Source organism: Pogona vitticeps, chromosome 4, assembly GCF_051106095.1.
Source record: "Pogona vitticeps strain Pit_001003342236 chromosome 4, PviZW2.1, whole genome shotgun sequence".
Taxonomy (NCBI): domain Eukaryota; kingdom Metazoa; phylum Chordata; class Lepidosauria; order Squamata; family Agamidae; genus Pogona; species Pogona vitticeps.
This window is the reverse complement of record NC_135786.1, coordinates 87922288-87941712: the sequence shown is the minus strand read 5'-3', so window position 1 is coordinate 87941712 and position 19425 is coordinate 87922288. Positions and strand designations below refer to the sequence as shown.

General features: G+C 39.6%; 1 protein-coding gene across 2 annotated transcripts in view; it reads left to right on the top strand.

Annotated features, from left to right (window-relative positions):
* ZNHIT6 (zinc finger HIT-type containing 6) overlaps nucleotides 1-18775 on the top strand; it is a 51789-nt gene extending 33014 nt beyond the window's left edge. Inside the window, exons 9-11 of one of the 2 annotated variants that reach the window (XR_012086480.2) lie at nucleotides 1712-1854; nucleotides 8382-8518; nucleotides 18355-18616. Coding sequence is in view for 1 of the 2 variants with exons in the window: in XM_020795053.3 (XP_020650712.3) it covers nucleotides 8382-8518; nucleotides 18355-18431 (214 nt within the window). In the remaining variant the exon portion in view is untranslated. Of the gene's footprint in view, nucleotides 1-1711; nucleotides 1855-8381; nucleotides 8519-18354 lie in introns of both variants that reach the window. The other variant, XM_020795053.3, reaches the window with a different exon arrangement.
* Nucleotides 18776-19425: the final 650 nt, after the last annotated feature.

The window sequence follows — 19425 nt, the reverse complement described above, 5'->3', positions numbered from 1 at the left end:
CCCCCCCCGAGAGCCTGTGGGACATTCTGTCATTGCCTGGGCATTGACTGTTCCTTTTCCATTTATCTAGGATCAGACCAAAGAACTATCTAGTCTCTAATTCTATTCCCACAATACGTCTACAAATAGAGATGTGAGTTTTGGATTTTATAGGCATACCATAAATCTCCATTTTGGGATTTCTGCCTGCCTTGCATGCACTTTACAAACAACTCAGTGTGATACACCTGGGAGAAAGGCCTAAATTAGAAGGCATTGAGGCTTAGCCAGACCAAGGTCCACCCAAGCTTCCTTCTCAGAAATAAAGTTCCCAGTTAGCACTGGGGCAGGAACAGGAAGTTTGGGTGGAACGTAGCCTAGCTAAGCCTCAATGCCTTCTAATTTAGGCCTTTCTCAGGTGCATACCCTGTTTCCCCAAAAATAAGACAGGGTCTTATATTAATTTGTGCTCCAAAAATGCAGTAGGGGATTTTCAGGGATTTTTTTTTTCATGTACAACAATCTACATTTATTCAAATACAGTCAGGTCATCTTGTGGATGCTGCACAATGGTAGAGGCTGGGGTTTCACTTAACTAGGGCTTATTTTGGGGGTAGGGCTTATATTATGAGCATCCTGAACAATCCTATTATGCTTATTTTCAGGTTAGGTCTTATTTTAGGGAAACAGTGTAATATTCTGGTATTTTTAAAATACAGCATCATTTGTAGTTAGATACCCAAAAGTTCTTAACTAGAGCTAAACAGCAGTGAAGAGAATTGCTATTCTTGTTTAAAATGCACCCAACAGTGATTTTTATTGTGGAATGCAGCTGGCAAGTACATGAGTGGCTGATATGCACTTGCACTTTTGGTCAGCTGAGGTGATAAGCAGTGAATAAAACATAACCATATCTATGAAGCTGTATTTTATTTTAGTGCCCTAATATTTTTAGGTGTATAGTTTAAAGCAAGCTGTATAGCGAAGTGCCAGTGTAAATCCTTATGAAAAATGTTGACTCCCTTAATTCTTCCAAAGTCAAAATAGTTTCATTGTAATGTGACAAAGATGAATGCAGAATTTTAAAATACAGTATATTGCAGTTCTGGGCAACACAAAGTTTATAATCCAAAATGTACTTTTCTCCTAGCTGTATAACTAAGAAATGTATTTCACTATTTTCCTGTTCACAAATCATAACCACAGGGAAGGGTTATTCACCACATAGGAATGAATGTCCATCTGTTACTTATTATCTCTGCTGTGCTGCAGCCCCTCAAAACTAGCACTTGAAAGGGTTCTTAAGTGTTATGTACATCTCTTCTATGCTTGCTGGCTCTCTAACCACCCTCCCCTTTTCCCAAAATGGGATGAAACACTGTGCGCTATTATTAGTAGGAAATCTTCCATTAACATTGCTCAGTCTCATGGAACATTACTCAGTTTCCCCCAAATTCACATATTCTTAGTTTTTCATTTGTGTTTTCATTTGACAAGATTTCCTCTTAAAGGAATGCTCCAATAAAATGTGATGACAATGATCATAGCTGCTTCAGGAGCCTTCTCCATTTTTTGTCATATGCTGATGTCAGCTTGGTTTTTAAAACTTAAGTGTGAAAGGAATTATTTTCAGACCACATTGTTCAACTGACAAACACTTGAGTGAAGTATTCATACTGCAGCAGCCAGGAGAGCAGTTGCTTAGGATCTTCATGTTTATCTTTAATCATAGATGACAAAAATTCCATTATTAAAACTAAAGACTCTGCAGATGACATGCCGGAAGGACTGATCTTAGAGAATTTCCTGCTGTCTGAGCTGGCAAAGATAGCTGAGTTCACCACTGAGATAATCGCTGGAGGCTCCATTGGAGAGGTATGCCATTAGGTTGGGAGGATCCTTATAATGCAGTAATTTACAGAAGGATTAGCAAACTGAGTTTTCTGCCTTCTTGGGAGGCAATAGGATCTTTTATGACTTCAGACTGATATGATGAACATTATTAGAGCACGGAAATGCAAACTTGGAGCCCTGGCCAGTAAGGCAGCTGCTCGACTGTTCTTCTGTTTTATGAACAAGAGCTGAATCCAACTCATTGCGTGAAATCCTATTGCTTAGTGGAGTAAATCACACTAGAGTAGACATACTGAATCAGTGGAGATTTGATGAGTGAACTCCTCCATAGGTTTCATTGATTCAAATGGGCCTACTTTAATTGTAGTGTGCTACGCTATACAATGGGATTTCAGCCTTTGTGTCTTAATGATGGCTCATGTTTTTCAGACATCTTTTTACTATGAGGACTGCATCGTAGTTGTTCCAGAAATAGAAATGCTAGTTTAAACAGAAAATGCAACTAATAGTCATAATTTTACTTATCAGATAATTAGAGGGGTTAAGACATTTTTCCTGAGAAGAATATCGCAGAGTCAGAATACTACCTTCAGCCTTCCCACCGGCACAGAGCCAGGAAATCAGAGTGGATCCCTCTCTGAACCAGCCCTTCAAGGACTGCTTTGCTCCGGGATTTGCTGCCAAATTTTGACAGGTATTGCAGTGGTGGAGGAGGGTGTCAGAGCATTCTTGGCACCAATGAGCTCTACAGAGCCACCAAGCAGATCATCTTTTTTCTCTTCTGGAAAAGAATAGGAGGAAAGGTAGAAGCTGCCATGATTTGGTAGGGGAGATGCTAGTAGTAACTGCTCATGCTGTGCAGGGATACCACAGAAGCCATAAAAATGAGTGCAAATGCCACGTGAGGACCAAGCGCTGTGTGTTGTTGATCCTTCCTATGCAAGTAAATTCTGAAAATTGCTGCCACCAGGATGACTTTACCTTATGCAGCATAGCTGTGTGGAGGGGATTTGAGCCAGTATGTGTTTAACTTAACGTTAACTGCTAACTACCTACTAATTTATAGTCTTTGCCCACTACAGAAATGCTTCATTTGATCCATTTTGAGAATTGTATTTATACACCTATTGGAGCAGGGTATATATACATTGTTTTTACAGTGGTGCCTCGCATTACGACATTAATTCGTTCCAGCTAAATCCACTGTAAAACGAAAACGTCGTAATGCGATTTTAAAAAACCCATAGAAACGCATTAAAACCCATAGCACTGCCATTTTCGTTGCCTGTGCAGTGAGGAATCCGTGCCAGAAAAGAGCGGGAGGCCATTTTGTTTACCTGATGGCCATTTTGAAACCGCCGATCAGCTGGCCGAAAATCATCGCTTTGCGATGATCAGTTCCCGAAGCAGGGAACTGATCATCGCAAAGCGAAATTCCCCCATAGGGAACATCGTTTTGCGATCGCAAAAACATCAATGTCTAGCGATTTCATCGTCAAATGGAGTGCCCATTAAGCGAGGCACCACTGTATTTATTTTTTAAAGTCTCATTCAAATATGTTACTCAATATAGTTTATAGAAGCAGCAGATGTCATTTTATAAAGAAATTTTAGTAGCAGAATGGGACAAAATACACTTTAGTAGTACCAAATGTTGTGAAAGACACAAAATGCTAAAATGCATCAAACATAATCTTTTTGTTCTTTGCCAGGGACCATAGTAGAACGGTGAGAAGAGACTAGGATTATTCTAAGACAGACTGGAAAAGGGCAAAAATGTTTTAGCTCTGTAGCTGATGTATGAAATTTATGGGCTAGATCTGCTGCTGCAGTCACAATAGTAGCTGGAGGGTTTTGTGTGTGTGTGTGTGTGTGTGTATGTGTGTTTTTTGTTTTTGTTTTTTTTTAACTTCCCCATTACAAACCTTTGCAGTATTTTCCATCTTCATGTGGAGCAGACTTTTTTTTTTCTCTTGAGGAACACAGGTAGATGCAGAAGGAGAAATTGCCTCCTCCCCTTTAGAGATGTGAAGGTTTGGGGGGGGGGGGAATTCTGTGTTTCCCAACTCTTCCAAAACAGAGTTTGCTTTTTATATTTATTTATAAATTCATAAAGATATTTATATCCCATATGTCAGCCCTCATGCATGATGGGCTGTAGGTAAGTGTGGAGATGGACATTTCCATATGTATTCTTGTTAAATATGAAAAGGTGCCAAGTCAAACAGTAATTCTTGTCACTTAAAAACACCAAACATTCATAACAGGTTATCCTTCCCCCCCCCCCCCAAGACTTGTGTGTGAAGTGCAGGAAGAAGGACAGAGTTAATGTGCAGGAGGAAGGGAGAATAGAGTACTGTACAGTCGACTTCCTTTTGAAGGGAAGGGCTTAAAAACAAAACAGAGTAACACGTTTTAGATGTTTAGTCAGATTACCATAGAATAACTCTTTTCTCCCTATTTCTTGGCTGTTTACCCAGCAACAAAGTCTTGGGAATTTGCCAAGAGCTGTCACTGTCTGTCAACCAATAAAGTTTACTTAAAGCTATGCTTTGGTGATCTAACACTTGAATAATTTACTATCATAAAATAGTTTAAAGTACAAATGTTTTATGCTGTGCCAAGCTGGACGCTGAAGATGTTTTGTCTAAAACATGAGATAATGGAAAGTGTATTGTGGCATGTGAATAACTTCAGCCTTTCGGTGGTAAATGTTTGCTTAACCAGAAAAGAATGTGTTGAGACTCTTGCCAGTAGAAAGGTATTCCGTGCTTCGCATTAGAGTACTGTAAATAAATCAGTAATTATGTTTCTATTCATGTGTTAATCTACTAGTTATGAAGGTACTCTTTGAATTAGAATACTGTATGCTGTCATCCTTTTTAAAAAAAGGTTTCGGTAAGAAATGGTAATAATTACTTTGAGTTAAGAGAAACATGAAACCAAATGTTTTCATGATGATTGAAGTTGGATTTGAGGGAAATACCATTACTTATACTTCCTTCTTCCAAAACAAGAAAAAGCAAGTTGCACATTTTAACATCTTGAATTCTTTTAAGCACTGAATCTTGATAAAAATATGTGCCATATTATTCCCATATATCATCTGCAGTAATAGACAAGCAATATCTATATATTTTTGTTATTGTATTCTAAATAAATAAATAAATATTGTTCAAGAATTTACACTGAATGTAGTTCGTAGAGATAAAAATTAGATTAGATGGTACTGATCTATTTTATAGACATACTTTATATATACATTTGGGATTTGCTAGATTTAATAGCTGCATAGTAATGTAGTAATTGCAGTTCATTTTCCTTTTTTAGCAATTGCTAACAGTTTTAGTTGTTAATAGCTTTAAGGTTTGAAATTTTGTTCCTGACATATACTAAATTTGAAAGGGCTGTAGCATTTTTATGTCATAATTTTAAGGAATAGACATGGTTAAGATGACTTCAGTTATTTATTTAGTAACACTGCATCAGTGCTTGTTCCTGGCTTTAAATGCATCTTCCAAAGAAGGAGAAAGTCTCCCTTATATGGAATTGGCTGGTAGATCCAAGTCATATGGATAAGCCAAAACACACAAATATAAATTAGGTTTCCTTGGGGGAGTTTAGTCTCCAGCTGTTTGATGTGAGGCACTCCGGATTAAATTACAAGTTATTTTAAATTCTCTTCTACAAACAAACAATTACTAGCTCTACTAAATAATTAAATTTCTCACATTAAATTTCAGATGGCACCTTTCTGGTGAATTAATTTAAAAAACAAATGAATCTCCGAGTTCCAAACTTGTTTGTAGACTGTATATTAGCTCCATGTGCTGGAAATCATTCAGCAAGTTGGAATAAATGGATTCTCTGTGTTCAGAATTCAGCTCCTTCTGACTTTTCAGTCTGCATGTATTGTCCAGGATACTCAAATATTTTTTAAAAAACTAAAAATAGGACATTTTTATATTTGTCTTTTAAAACATGTTTGCACCAAAAGGCTACTCTTCCCATAACAGCAAGGTGAGGAGCATTTGCTATACAGACAGATAAACACACACACACACATTTACATTAAAAAAGAATAGAATGTTTGTATATGTTTGCCTTAAAAGAGAAACATGATGCACTCTAGAATGATGAAGATACATCTATAGGATTTGCTAAGCTGAAAAATAAACATTTAAATTAATATTTGATATAGTTTGAAGTATATGGAAAAAGAGAGAATGAAGCATATCTACCTACTTGTGCTTGTCTTTCACCTGCATCTTCCATGCCAATAGGGTTCTCAGAGTAGTTAATGCATAACATACAAGAAAATACTAACATCATCTCCCCAATGCTGTTCATGTCTATATGAGGTCACCAGGGGAGATCATCCAGAGATTGGGAGTGCATTGTCATCAATATGCAATTCAATTTCTCCTTTTCATTTTTGGTGGGGTGAGCTCTGCAGACTTTGGAGCACTGCCTGCCTCAGTTATGGATTGGATGAGGCCTAACAGGCTGAGCTTGAATTCTAACAAGATGGAGGTCTTGTTCTTAGGAGGAGATCCTGATCAGTTGGGGGTATGTGTGCTTGGCCTGGATAAGGTTACAGTCCCTCTGAAGGACCAGGTCTGCAATTTGGGTGTGCTCCTGGACCCAGCTCTCTGGATAGAGAAACAGATCTTCGCTAGACATTATATAAGAATACGAAATCTGCAGGCACAGGTGGCCAGCCCAGTTAACACCCACCCCCAGAACCTGCCAGACCACTTACCGTGCATCATGTGGCGCATGTGGCAGGTGTCATCTGCACCTCAATCATGGCAGTAGCTTGGCTGCTGCAGCCCAGCTTCCCTGCTTGCCCAGCCACTCTGTGACTGGGCAGGGAGACTCGTCCTCCCTTCCCCCTTGCCAGGGTGGCCAGGTGAGCAGGGAGGTAGGGGTGCAGGAGCTGGTCTAGAGCCATTATTGGAGTGCTGAAGATGATCCTGGCCATGCACTACATTCCACACAGTAAGTGGTCTGGCGGGTTCTGGAGATGGGTGATCATTGGGCTGGCCACCTGTGCCGGCAGGCTTCATATTCCTGGACGAATGCAAAGCCCCCGTGTCTAATCTTGACCTGTTTCCAACTTAGCCTGATAGCACACCTGCAGCCCAATCTGTACAGGAAATCCCTAACAACAATAATTCATGCATTGGTAATCCTAGAGATTGATTATTCCAACATTTTCTATGTGGGGCTACCCATGAAGGTGGTACAGAAGTTGCAACAGGTGCAAAATGTGGTGGCCAGACTGTTTCAAAGACTTTGATATATGATCACATCTCATTGGACCTGGCTTATCTGCACTGATTGCCTGTATGCTTCCATGCCAAATTCAAGATGCTAATGTTGACGTACAAAGCCCAAAACAGTTGGGGACCTCATTACGTGTTGGATCACATTTCCCTGAGATCTACCACCTACACTTCAGAAGCTTTGATGCTGCAGGTGGCCACCCCAAGGGAGCCCTGGAAGTCTGTGTCCAGAAACCAGGCCTTCTCAGTAGTTGCTGTCTTATGGAATATGTTAGTGAAGGGGGTGCATCAGACCTTTCCCTCCTAACATTCTGAAGACAGATCTTTAAAAATTGCTCTTTAGAGAAGCTTTTCATGATCTCCCCTTATAGCAGTGTCTAGTTGCATTATACTTTCATTCTCCTTGGGTTTCATCATCTCCATCCTGGCTTTTCATGAGGTTATTTTTAGGGTTGGGTTATTCTTGAACCATTTAGGGTATATTATAGTACTCCAATTTACTGTGTACCAGTGTGGAAGTTGAACAATGAGAAAGCTGATGGGGAAAAATGTTCGTCATTTGAAATGTAGTGTTGGAAGAGAGGTGTAAGGATATTATGGATCACAAGAAATACATAAGTGGGTGCTAAAGCAAAAAAAAAAGGCTAAACTGAGGTTAACATACTTTAGGTACATTATGAGAAGGCAAGATAATAATTCTGGGAAAAGCTGAAAACAGCAGAAAAATTTAAAGACGAAACATGAGATGGATTTGCTCAACAAAAAAAAATTATGGCCTTCAGTTTGCAAGACCTGAGTAGGGCTGATATGACAGGACCTTTTGGAGGTCACTAAATCATAGTGTTGCCATAAATTACATAGCAACAACACTTCATACCAGATCCAACAACTCGGCACTTGAAAGTCAGAATGGGAAGAGTTATTTGTGAAATAATGGAGATGCTCTGCATACTAGCTAGTCATGGTACTTCACCTGTTCTTACCTGTGCCCAATACATGCTGAAAAAGCATAAAATAGTACAACTTTATTCTGTAATGGTCAGATTTTGAGACCTATAGTTTACCACATAATAGATAACCAATGTTGTTATACAGAGCAAGTAGCCACAAACAAAACATTGGGTCACAAGGTGTTCCATTGTCTTTTTATATTGAGATGGGTGGAGAATTCTATTAATATTCAGAAGTAGATTTGTTACTCTAGCATTCTCTCTCAAAATATTTCCATGCTCATTAACTTTTAAAATAATTTCTTCAAAGGTATGAAGAACTGGATGTTAACAAAGGACTTTTAGACAATTTGAAAGGGAAAACTGTCGTGGAATATCCGACTGTGCTTGTTGTTTTGCAAAAACTCAAGACAGATATGGTAATTCTTGGACGTGACAAGAATAAAGGTATGTATTCTCATATGTTGTTTTATGTACTGTGAAGGCAGAATTGACTTAAGCAGCCCTAACAGGGCTTTCAGGAAAAGTGGAATATCTAAGGGGTGGTTTACCAGCATCACCCTTCAACCTGTACATTTCTGTGGCCAAACAGGAATTTAAACCTGGACCTCCTGAATCATAGTCTGTCACGGTATCCAGTACACCACATTTGGTGCCACTGGGTGTCTTATATGTTACTTAACCAAAAATATTGTAACAAACAAAAACTGAGGTATTTAATCTTATCTATTATACAAGGAATGGACATTTGATTTGATACTTGTCTGGAAATATAAAGTATTTTTGTTTGGCTGCAATTATGTAGAGTATTCATGCATACATTGTGTGTGTGTGTGTGTGTGTGTGTGTGTGTGTGTGTGTGTGTGTGTGTGTGAGAGAGAGAGAGAGAGAGAGAGAGAGAGAGAGAGAGAGAGAGATTGGTCCATATGTTTACTCTTTCTGTTGAATTCATGTGATGGTACCATCACAGTAGCATGAATAATGATGCAGGAATCTTGCAAACAAGCACAAAAATGAAATAGAACCATTATTTTCCAGGATATTTTAAAGTTTACAAAGTAGATGGAGCAGAATTTTCTCAATTATAGTTAGATTTGGAAATAATTGGACACGTTTGGTAATTTCAGTTATTTACCAAAATAAATTCAAGTTACAGTTAAATAATATGGGCAACAATAACTTGAAAGAGATGTTGCAGCATGATACTTTCATACTTCCCAATTTATTATGTGTAAAATGCATTAAAAATTACAGCTCTTTTCTTTTTAACCATCACATTTAATAGGGCAAATTAATGCCCACCTGCTATAGAAATGACCCTCTGAGCAATTTTTCATTGTAACATTTCTTAACATATGTGGTTGATTTGCTTTACCAGATCAAGTGTCTGTTTTGTAATTTAAAGTTTATATTATTTTGAAGGCATGTATCATGCTGCAATATCTCTTTCAAGTTGTGATTGGCCATATAACTGAGGAAATTCTGCTTCGTCTGCTTTGCAGCCTATATTTTGGTGAAATAATAGTTCTAATATTTTGGAAAAAGATGGTTCTAATTCATTTTTGTGCTTGTCTACAATATTTCAGCATCAGTATTTGAGGCAGAGATAGTAATATTGATTAATGTTTTGTTACATAAATATTCTTTATGTTAAGGGTGTGATAGATAAATGATATTTCCAGGATCACAGTCCCCATGTTCCATGGGAACAATATCATGAAACGATGATTGCCCTTATGTTCTAATTGTAGACTTTCTGTTGGCAATTGGTTTCTGGTCCTTTGGCATTATCCAGAAAGGTTTGCCTGTTCTTATGACAAAATGTATATTTTGTTACCCATTGTAACTCATTAGTGAACTGCATGTTCATTTTACTGATTTGAGAATAATTAAACCATACAAAAGAAGGAGTTAATCTGGCAGTGGGAATTACAACTAAGAGAAATTTAACAGATTGGCTCCTGTTTTAGTTTCACTGTAAGAACTTAAGTCAAATTCAGCTAGCATAGGCCAGAATCCTATTAATGTTTGTGTAAGGTTTCCATAACTTATTGCAGGTAATTGCTGAGGTACATATCCAGTTGTGCAGCGGAGATGTGCCCTGTGGCTGTGTCAATTAGCTGCATCAAGTTATGTCAGTAGGTCTTTGGCCATACCATAGCTCTAACCCAGTTGCTGTCTGTTGTATTTTTCCATTTATAACACGCCCCCATTTATAAGAGCCCCCCCTTGCTTTTCTAACTCCAAAATTAAGAAAACTTAGCTTTGAGGATTCAGCCTCTGGGCTCAGAACATCGGACATTTTGTCTCTGTTGAGTCTTGAGCCTACAGGCTCGACCTCCAAGGAGGTGTGTTCCAGTTGGATTGTTCAGGATCAGCTGACGTCAGTTCCATAAGGCTCGTGATTGGAGGAAGCTAAGTCTCCTGACTGTAGGAAACTAGGCCGTGTGGCTGAAGGAAACATGGTTATTTAGACGGGCCATCCCAGATTCTGTAATATTCTGATACAATAGTGCTTTAACAACCAGTAATTTGCTAATGTTCAACCCTCTGCCATTCTTTCACTATTTACTTTAATGTTTTTATTGATATTATTTTCATTTTGTTTATACTGTATTGATTATTTTGTCCTACTGTTCTGTTTTATTCTACTTGTGCTTTATATTGTATTGTGTAAACCGCTAAGCATGGCCTTGGTTGCCAGATGGGTAGTATAGAAATTACATAAATAAGTGGGATTAAGCTGAAATATAAAATGCCCTTCTAGGAATCAGTGGACATACAGTTTGAAAGAATGAGATAAATAGGAAGAACTACAAAGGCATCCTGAATTCTGGATCTCAAATTAATGTCTGTGTCTGAAACTACCGTATTTTTTCATCTATAAGACACTACTTTTTTCCTAAAATCATTACCCTAAAAATTGAGGGGTGTCTTTTACACGGAAGTAAGCTGAGATAGCTGAGGAGAGAACAAAACGGCACATACCTTACCTCTGTAAACAGGCTTTTAGTGATCGTTTGAAGTTTCCCAATAAAGGGGCCAGGTGGATTTCATGTGAGAGGCCATTCCACAGTTGTGGGGTTGCCATGGGACAAGGCCTGATTTCTGGTCACTGTTTTCCAAGCCTCTCTCAGGGTCCGAACTCTCAACCGCCCAGCTTGGGAAGATCTTACAGGGTGGGCAGATCTAGTCAGAAGGAGGCGTTCTGCCAGATAACGAGGTCACAAACCATTTAGGGCCTTGTATGTTAGCACCATCACCTTGAAGTTGGCCCGGAAACAGACAGGTAACCAGTGCAGGGTGGGCAGGGTGGGGGAGATATGTTGATATCTTTTTACCCCACTCAGTAATCTGGTGGCCAAGTTCTGGACCTGCTGAAGTCTCCATGACAGCACCAAGGGGCAGCCCCACATAGAGACCATTACAGTAGTCTAATCTCGAGATTACCAGTGTGTGAACCAGTGTGGTGAGGCACCCGGTGTCAAGGGTACGTTGCTGGGTGATCCTCCTTAGGCGGTGCAGACCACAGACACTATCTGAGATTCCATTGATAGTGCTGGATCTAGAAGTACACCCAAGTTGCGTACCTCAGCCTTCGTAGAAAGAGTGACCCCCGGAAGGGAAGGGAAGCACTCAGACCGTTGACACTAGGGGCCCCCACCCACAGGATTTCCATCTTGACTGGTTCAGCCTCAGTCTATTATCCCTCATACACCCCAGCACGGTGCCCAGGCAGCGCTCAAGGGACAGGACAGCATCCACTGCAGAAGGGTGGAAGGATAGAACTGGGTGTCATCCGCATATTGATGAGGGGAGGATCTGAATTAATGGTACTCTATTCTTATTAATCCCTCACTATAAAAACCATGGGGTCACGAAGAGTCGGACACGACTTAATGACTGAACAACAACAACAATAAAAAATTGAGGTTTGTTCATTTATGCCACCTTTGTTTTTTATCTTTTCAAATAAATAACAGGGACCTGAATTAAAAGCAATCTTTCCCTCTGGGTTACTCCTCCATATCTGCAGATCCTGGTTTAGCTCTTGTCTTAGCTGAATAGGTTTTAGGAATAGCCACGCTAGAGACGTGCACTTGGTGCATCTCTGCAAGACCTCTCTCCTTACACAAGCATAAGTACTGTATCTCCACACGGATCTTGAATCTGCTTCTGAGTAATTTCAGTTACTGAAATAACATGAGTGTTATCGATTAAATTGGCATTATCATATAAAAATTCTCAAATCCATATGAGGGCAGAAATTTTATGAGCCCCACCAAAAGAGGTAAGCTCAAACGATTGTACCTTTGGTGCTATGATAGTTTCAGGTTGCATCTAGTGGAGTCTAATTTGGGTGACTACTACCTCCCTCCACATTCCATCGCAAAACTGTAACTAAATGGCAGACTCTGTGGCTTCAACAGCAGCCAGCTTTCCCTTTCCTCCCCCACCTTGCTTTGTTTACCATCGAGCTTCATGAAGAGTTAGCTTTGCTTTTTATGTCATTCTGATTGAATCTCTCACATTCCTAAGAGAATCTTTCCAGTGTGGTTTGCAGAATATTCTCATGCCAGAGGGTGATTTCATTGTATACCTAGATCCATCACAGGAAAGGCCATGTCACATGCTGTCTCTAAGCTCTTCTTCATTAAGAAGAGGGCTAAAACCTTCCTTCTTGGCATGTGCAGCAGTTTTGGAGGTAGAAAATTTGAAGATGAGTCTTTCTAACTGGAAAAATATTTTAATCCCTTGATTTAGTTGAATATTCTATTTTATTCTTGCAGCTTTTTATGCTGTGTTACTCTGTTTCATTGATGTTTTAAAGGATCCTCCCCACCCACATACCTTATTGAAATTAAAGAAATAACTACCCCAGAAATTATACAGAAAATGTTTCTTAGCTCTGGAATGTTTGGTGGGATTCCTGCAGCTAGCTAAGGCCAGTGTGTGGAAAGTAATTAGATATTTTGCAGGTTTGGTTTTCTCCATTTCTGACTCTGGGATTTCAGGTTAAGTGCTTCGGGGTAAGTTTCAGAGTTGTGGACAAGTGAATCCCAGTGCTTTAGCATTGCACCATTGAGGTTCTGCAGGCATCATAACAGAAGAAAAAAGTTGTGATGGCCATCTGCTGCTAAAGTCTGTGCCAAGTCTCCTGGAGCTTGATCAGCTGTTTGAGCAGTATTTAGGATTGTCTGGGGCGTCCCTTGACAAGGTTCAGTCAGCCCAGCCAAACCTCTGCTGCAGACACACCATCATAATGTTTGGTCAAAGAATCCTTCCAATAGAGTGTGACAGTAGTATTGCATGTACTTCTGAATATTTAGGGCGGGAGGGGGACCCAAAGAGAACCATGTAGTCCTTACACAGTGCAGGAGAGGTGATGCCTTTATTAGCTTTTATTAGATCACTAAAAAAAATCAAACAATATGCTGCCTTTTGTGGTTCACTCCACTTTATCTGTGGTACATGGCCTTGTGAAGTGGACTGAACCATGGAAGCTTGTGCATGGTTGTATCTTTTTCAATTTTTTAAGCGGTCTAATAAAGGCATCACCTCTCCTGCATTTGTATATTCTTGGTTATTGACTATTAAATATCATTTCCACTTTTTTCTTGCCTGTGATATTCTGTCATATATGTACTGTATATGCATAAACAATCCATCAAACAGATGTATCAGTACATGTATATTTTAATAAGAATAAGCAACTAAACAGTCAAAAAAGTTAGCAAACTGTTTCAAAATAATGTTAACTCTGTATCTCAGGCAAGCTTGAGTTGACATAATTGATTGCATAGAATGTTCTCTCATTGCATAAAAATGTCCACAGTGTCATGAATAGGAGCTGAGTTCATAACTAGGCTTTTCTTAAAAAAAAAAAAAAAAAAAAAACTGAATGTTCTCGATTGTTGGTTTTTTTTTATGAGGCTCAAGAACTTTCAAGAGATTCATGAAGCTGTAGAAACTACACATTCTTTCTGTTCTGGTCACTGTGAAAAAAATTAAATAGATACTCCAAAAGTGTTAACCAAAATTCTAGATTGATACTCTAGTCTAGTTGTTATTTACTTCTGCATCTAACAGCAATATATTTAAACAGATTTAATTCATAGGTAAAGGTTCCCCTTGACAATTTGTCCAGTCGTGTCCGACTCTAGGGGGCAGTGCTCATCTTCGTTTCCAACTCATAGAGCTAGCGTTTGTCCGAAGACAATCTTGCTTGGTACGTGGCCAGCGTGGCTGACTAGACACGGAAGGCCGTTACCTTCCCAGCATGGTGGTACCTATTTACTCGCATTTTGCATGCTTTTGAACCGCTAGGTTGGCGAGAGCTGGGACAAGCAACGGGGGCTCACTCCGACGCGTGGATTTGATCTTACAACTGCAGGTCTTCTGACCTTGCAGCACAGAGGCTACTGAGGTTTAATCCGCAGCGCCAAAAATAAAATAAATTGTGTCATTTAAAAAGCTGCCAGTATTCTACAATAAAAGTCTATTTTATTTTCCATTTTTACCAATAAAAAAATAATCTAAACATTCATTAAATGCCATTTCAAATTAGTTTATTCTGTTCTATGAAGTCATAATGATCAGTTTTTTTAAAGAAAATCCAGGTGTTCATCATTCTGTCTACAGGCATAATTGCAGCTAGAGTTGTGAAAAGATTATTGAAGTTATTACAAGACTTGGTGACAAAAACAATAGTTTCTATATCAGTACTCAATGCATGGCATATAGATGTTAATTGATTATACACTAGATTTAATGTAGAGAAAATGTGACATTTCTGGGTAAAATGTGACATTTCTGGGTAAAATGCTTTAATTTTCTTGTCCAGATTCCATTGAGGCTATACAGGTGCACATTAGGGCCTAATATTTCCACTACTGCCCTTCGGCATGGCAGTTATTTAGACAATGTAAAAATGATTTCCCATTAAGTCCTACTTATAATATTTCTCTCACAAGGAACCCTGACATCCTATGTGCAAAAAGGCACATCCATGTTGAGAAATTTCAGGTAGTGGAAACACTCCCAAGAAGCATTATATATATTTTCTTTGCAATAGGCAGAAAGACTTCATCAAAGGAGGAAATGGCAGTGCTATGGTAGGGGAACTACGATGAGCTTGGAAGATATCAGAAGGACAAGGATGGATTCTCCATAGTATGACATCCTGCACAATCACACTGGGTCTCGAAATGCTGGACAGCTTGAGTCTGTATCTTTCTTGGCTCTCATTGTGTTGAAACACTGATGTATACAAAATCATCGTGGATATTATCACATCTCTATTTTGTCGAAGAAATTCCAGCTTAAAACAATTTCAGCACCCCTTTGTGTAAATCAGAAGTCTAGCAAAGTATCAAACACAGCTTTAATAATAATAATAATCTTGGAACTGCAGAGCTGAAAGGTACCCTCTGGATCATCGAATTCAGCCCTTGTCAAGGAGGCACCGTGGAGAATAGAACTCCCAGCCTCTAGCTCTACAGCCAGATACCGAAACCATTGACTTATTGTCTGACAATGTAGGATTTTATATATGTCATTTATGTCCCCAATTGCGGCCATTGAAGGAGAGAACAGATAGCTCAGGGAAGTTCTCTTCTCCATGATCAGGGAAGCAGTGTTCAGATGTGAAGTTCAAAGGAAGAGAGCCTCTTGTGTTGATCTTCCTTTCAGGTAGGCATTTTTATGCAGGGCTCAGTTGAAAAAAAACTGTTGCAGAACAACTTGAGAGTGATGCAAAACAATTCCTGAGAACAATTGGAAAAGCTGAGAGAAGTTGTATCCTTAGTCTCAAGGGTTTCCACATACCATCTGTATTTACAAAGGCTGCCTTTGCCTGCAATCTGACCAAAGTATTCTTTAGGGCAGTGGGCCCCAACCTTTTCTGAACCACGGACTAGTTGGGTGGGGCGGGGTCTGTGCATGGGGAGCGGGGGATGCATGCACAGAGAGGGGCGTGCATGCACAGAGGGGTGGGGTGCACTTGCTGAGGGGAGGTGCTCACAGATGGGAGGGGCACATTCACGCTCATGCACAGGGGTGGGGGGCGCTCATGGAGGGCAGGGGCATGCATACACAGAGGGGTGTGCTCGCAGGTGGGCAGGGCACCCGTGCATGTGGGTGTCGGGCTGTGTGGGTGGGGTGCAAGGGGGAATGTGGGGATGGGAGATCTGTCTCCACGACTTGGTCCTGCCATGGCCACGGACTGGCACCCTTATTATGTTAAGTAGCTATGAATATTCATGTTTCAGGCTAATATTGCTGAGAGGCGGAGCTGAGAGATATGTAATAAAGTGGCGGAGTCAGAGAGTGAGAGTGAGAAAGTAGAGAGGGAGATAGAGTGTGGTATTTGGGAGAGCTGAGGTGATTAGAGTAAAAAGTGAATAATGACTGTAATAACAAATAGAAGATTGTGATTGATGATAATAGAAGTTACCTGTGATTAATAATAACCTCTGTAATCAATAAACAAGTTTTATTTAAAAGACAGTGAAGTTTGGACCTGCATCTTCATCCTTCCATAATTAATGTTGATTTAGTGATCAACTGGTGGCAGCGGGTAAAAAGGAGTATTAGTTTGCCTTTGTGTGCTCTGTGTTTGGAAAGTCAGGCAAGGGGCACAAAGGGGCAAACGCCGCACAGGTTTTTGTAGAGATTCTGCCAGCAATTGTTGAATTTCCAAAAAATTTTCAAAACTCCATAGGACAGTTTTTCCTGGTCCCATAGACAACAGCAATTCCAAGCACTAGTAGCTTTCAGAAGCAACTCATTGAATTAGTCGTCCTCCTGTAGCTGGTTCAGTTACACAGTGTCAGTTCCAGTTCTGTGCTCTTCTCCTTGGTTCCTTGCTTTTGGCTTCCATTTCTTCCACAGCAGTCTAATACAGTGGGGTCTTGACTTGAGAACTTAATCCGTATTGGAAGGCGGTTCTCAAGTCAAAAAGTTCTCAGGTCAAATCTGCATTTCCCATAGGAATGCATTGAAAACCATTTGATCCGTATCTGCTCTTTTCCGTCCATAGAAACTAATGGGAAGCTGCTATTCCGCCTTCGACCACTAGAGGGGGATATTTTGTTTCTTTTTTTTCTTAGGTCAAGAAAGGTTCAGGGAAGGCAGGGAAAATACAGTCCAGGCAGTACCAGGCAGTGTGAAGACTGTCTCCCAGTCCACTCTCTAAACGCTGGGAGGAGTGAGGAAGCAGACAGGCACCCTTTTCACTGGCCAACAGTTAACTGAAAGTTCACATTTTGCACTTTCCCTGCCTCCCACGTGGGTTTTTTTCAGTTCTTAACTCAAATCTAAGTACTTAAGTCAAGTCAATATTTTCCTATGAGAGCGGTTCTTAAGTCAAAATGTTCTTAACTCAAGCCGTTCTTAAGTCAAGACCCCACTGTAAGGTCCTGATGGTTTCAGTAGCACATGTAAAGAGGACCCTCACTAAAGCCAGAACGTGACAGAATGAGCACCAAATGGCTCATTGTTTAGCAGACTGAATGTTGAACTCTTTGTGTAAGCTGACAGAGGGGAGGAGAACAGATCAAGTAAGCATCTTCCTATCAGGATAACATACAGGACTTACTGATATTTTTAATCCACCCCTTACCACAAGGGTGATCAGAAAGGTGTGTGAATTGGGGCACATTGGGTTTTCTGAGAGAGTCAATCACAGGAAGCTCACTGATATGCTCACCCTCAGATCTCTGTTATTCAACATATCCTTTCACAAGGGGTGAGAGTTGGGAGCCAGAGCAGAACAATCTGGCTTATTTGTCATTAGTTTTTTATATTCATACAGATTTCTTTTTTCTTTCTGCTTTTTACTTGGAGGCTGGAGATCCTTCCAACCTGTTCCTAAATTCTATCTCATAAACTAGACTTTTTCTTGCTGGTTTCCTTCCTTGAAGGATGCAAAATTGAGTCTATGTCTTCACAGTTGGCATCTTGATTTCTATGTGTATCTAAATTTTGCCTCCTTCATTATTTCTTTTCTGACATGCTACAGTGGAATCTTTCTTTGAACCTGATGTTTTCCGATGGTATAACAGGCTTTTGAGAGAAAAGGGACTTCTTCCATGTTATCTGTAGCTACACACCTTCACTTGCGAATTAACAATTCATAGGAAAGCCCACATATTTTTTTTTTATTTTCTATCAGTATTTTGCTAGTAATTGCCTCTTGTGAATAGACAGACCTATGGAAGCAGCAAATCAGAGTCGTCATATTTTGTCAAAAACTGTACAAACATTTTTTTTCTTCTCTTTAGAAACCAATGCATGCAGTGAAGATTTAATTAAGGAAAGCTCATCTGAAGAAGAAGGGGAAATCCATGATAGCTCCTGAAGAAACTGAATTTGATGTGGAGGTTGAAGCTGCTTATTTTATACCTGATGTCCACAATAAAAACATTCGGCAGATATATTAGTTTTGAACATCTACTTTTATAAATAACATCTCAGTTCTGTAACTGTTAAAAAGGATTGTATTCTGTTAATGTAATCATATTCAATAAAGATTATGGTGCTTAATTTCAGCATCCTTTGGAGAAAATTACTGACAAAAACATTACCATTTTGTAGGATTGCCAGGCTGTGTATGCTTGCTACTTTTTCTGTCTCATCTGATGAAGTGGACTTGTCCACAGACGTTCACATTTAAAAATATAAAAGTTAATCTTGAAAGTGCCACCATTTTTTGTCTTTTTTTGCTTTTTATTTTTATTTTCTTTTTACCTATAATGTTTGCACAGACTAACACAGCTATCCCTTCTACAACTTCCACCATCCAAGTCATTAATAAAAATGAAGAGCACCAGGCCCAGGACAAAACCACTTGTTACCTCCTCCCAGTTTGAGAAGATTAGTCTGGCAGGATTTGTTCTTGACAAATATATGTTTGCTTCTACCGTAGTTATTACTGCATTGTTTTCAAGGTGCTTGCAGAGTGACTACTTTATGACCTGCTCCACAAGTTTATCTGTGATTGATATCAGGCTGACTGATCTGTACTTCCCAGATTTCTCCTTTTCGAAGACAGGGACAACATTAGCCCCCTCCAATCCTATGGCACTTCACCCATCCTCCATGATTGCAATAAAATAACACAGTGGTTCAGAAGTCTCTTAAGCAAGTTCCTTCGATGTTCTTTGATGCAATTCTTCCAACCAATACATTTTCAAAAGTGTAATTGGACCCCCAGCCAAAGAAGATTACTTTTAGATAAAGAAACATATTGTCCTGATCTGAGATATCCCTAGGTCAGTGGTCGAGGAACAGGGTAAATTATCCCAAATGGGGTAAAAGTGAAAATCCTGGGGGTAATCAGAAGAGCGCTACCC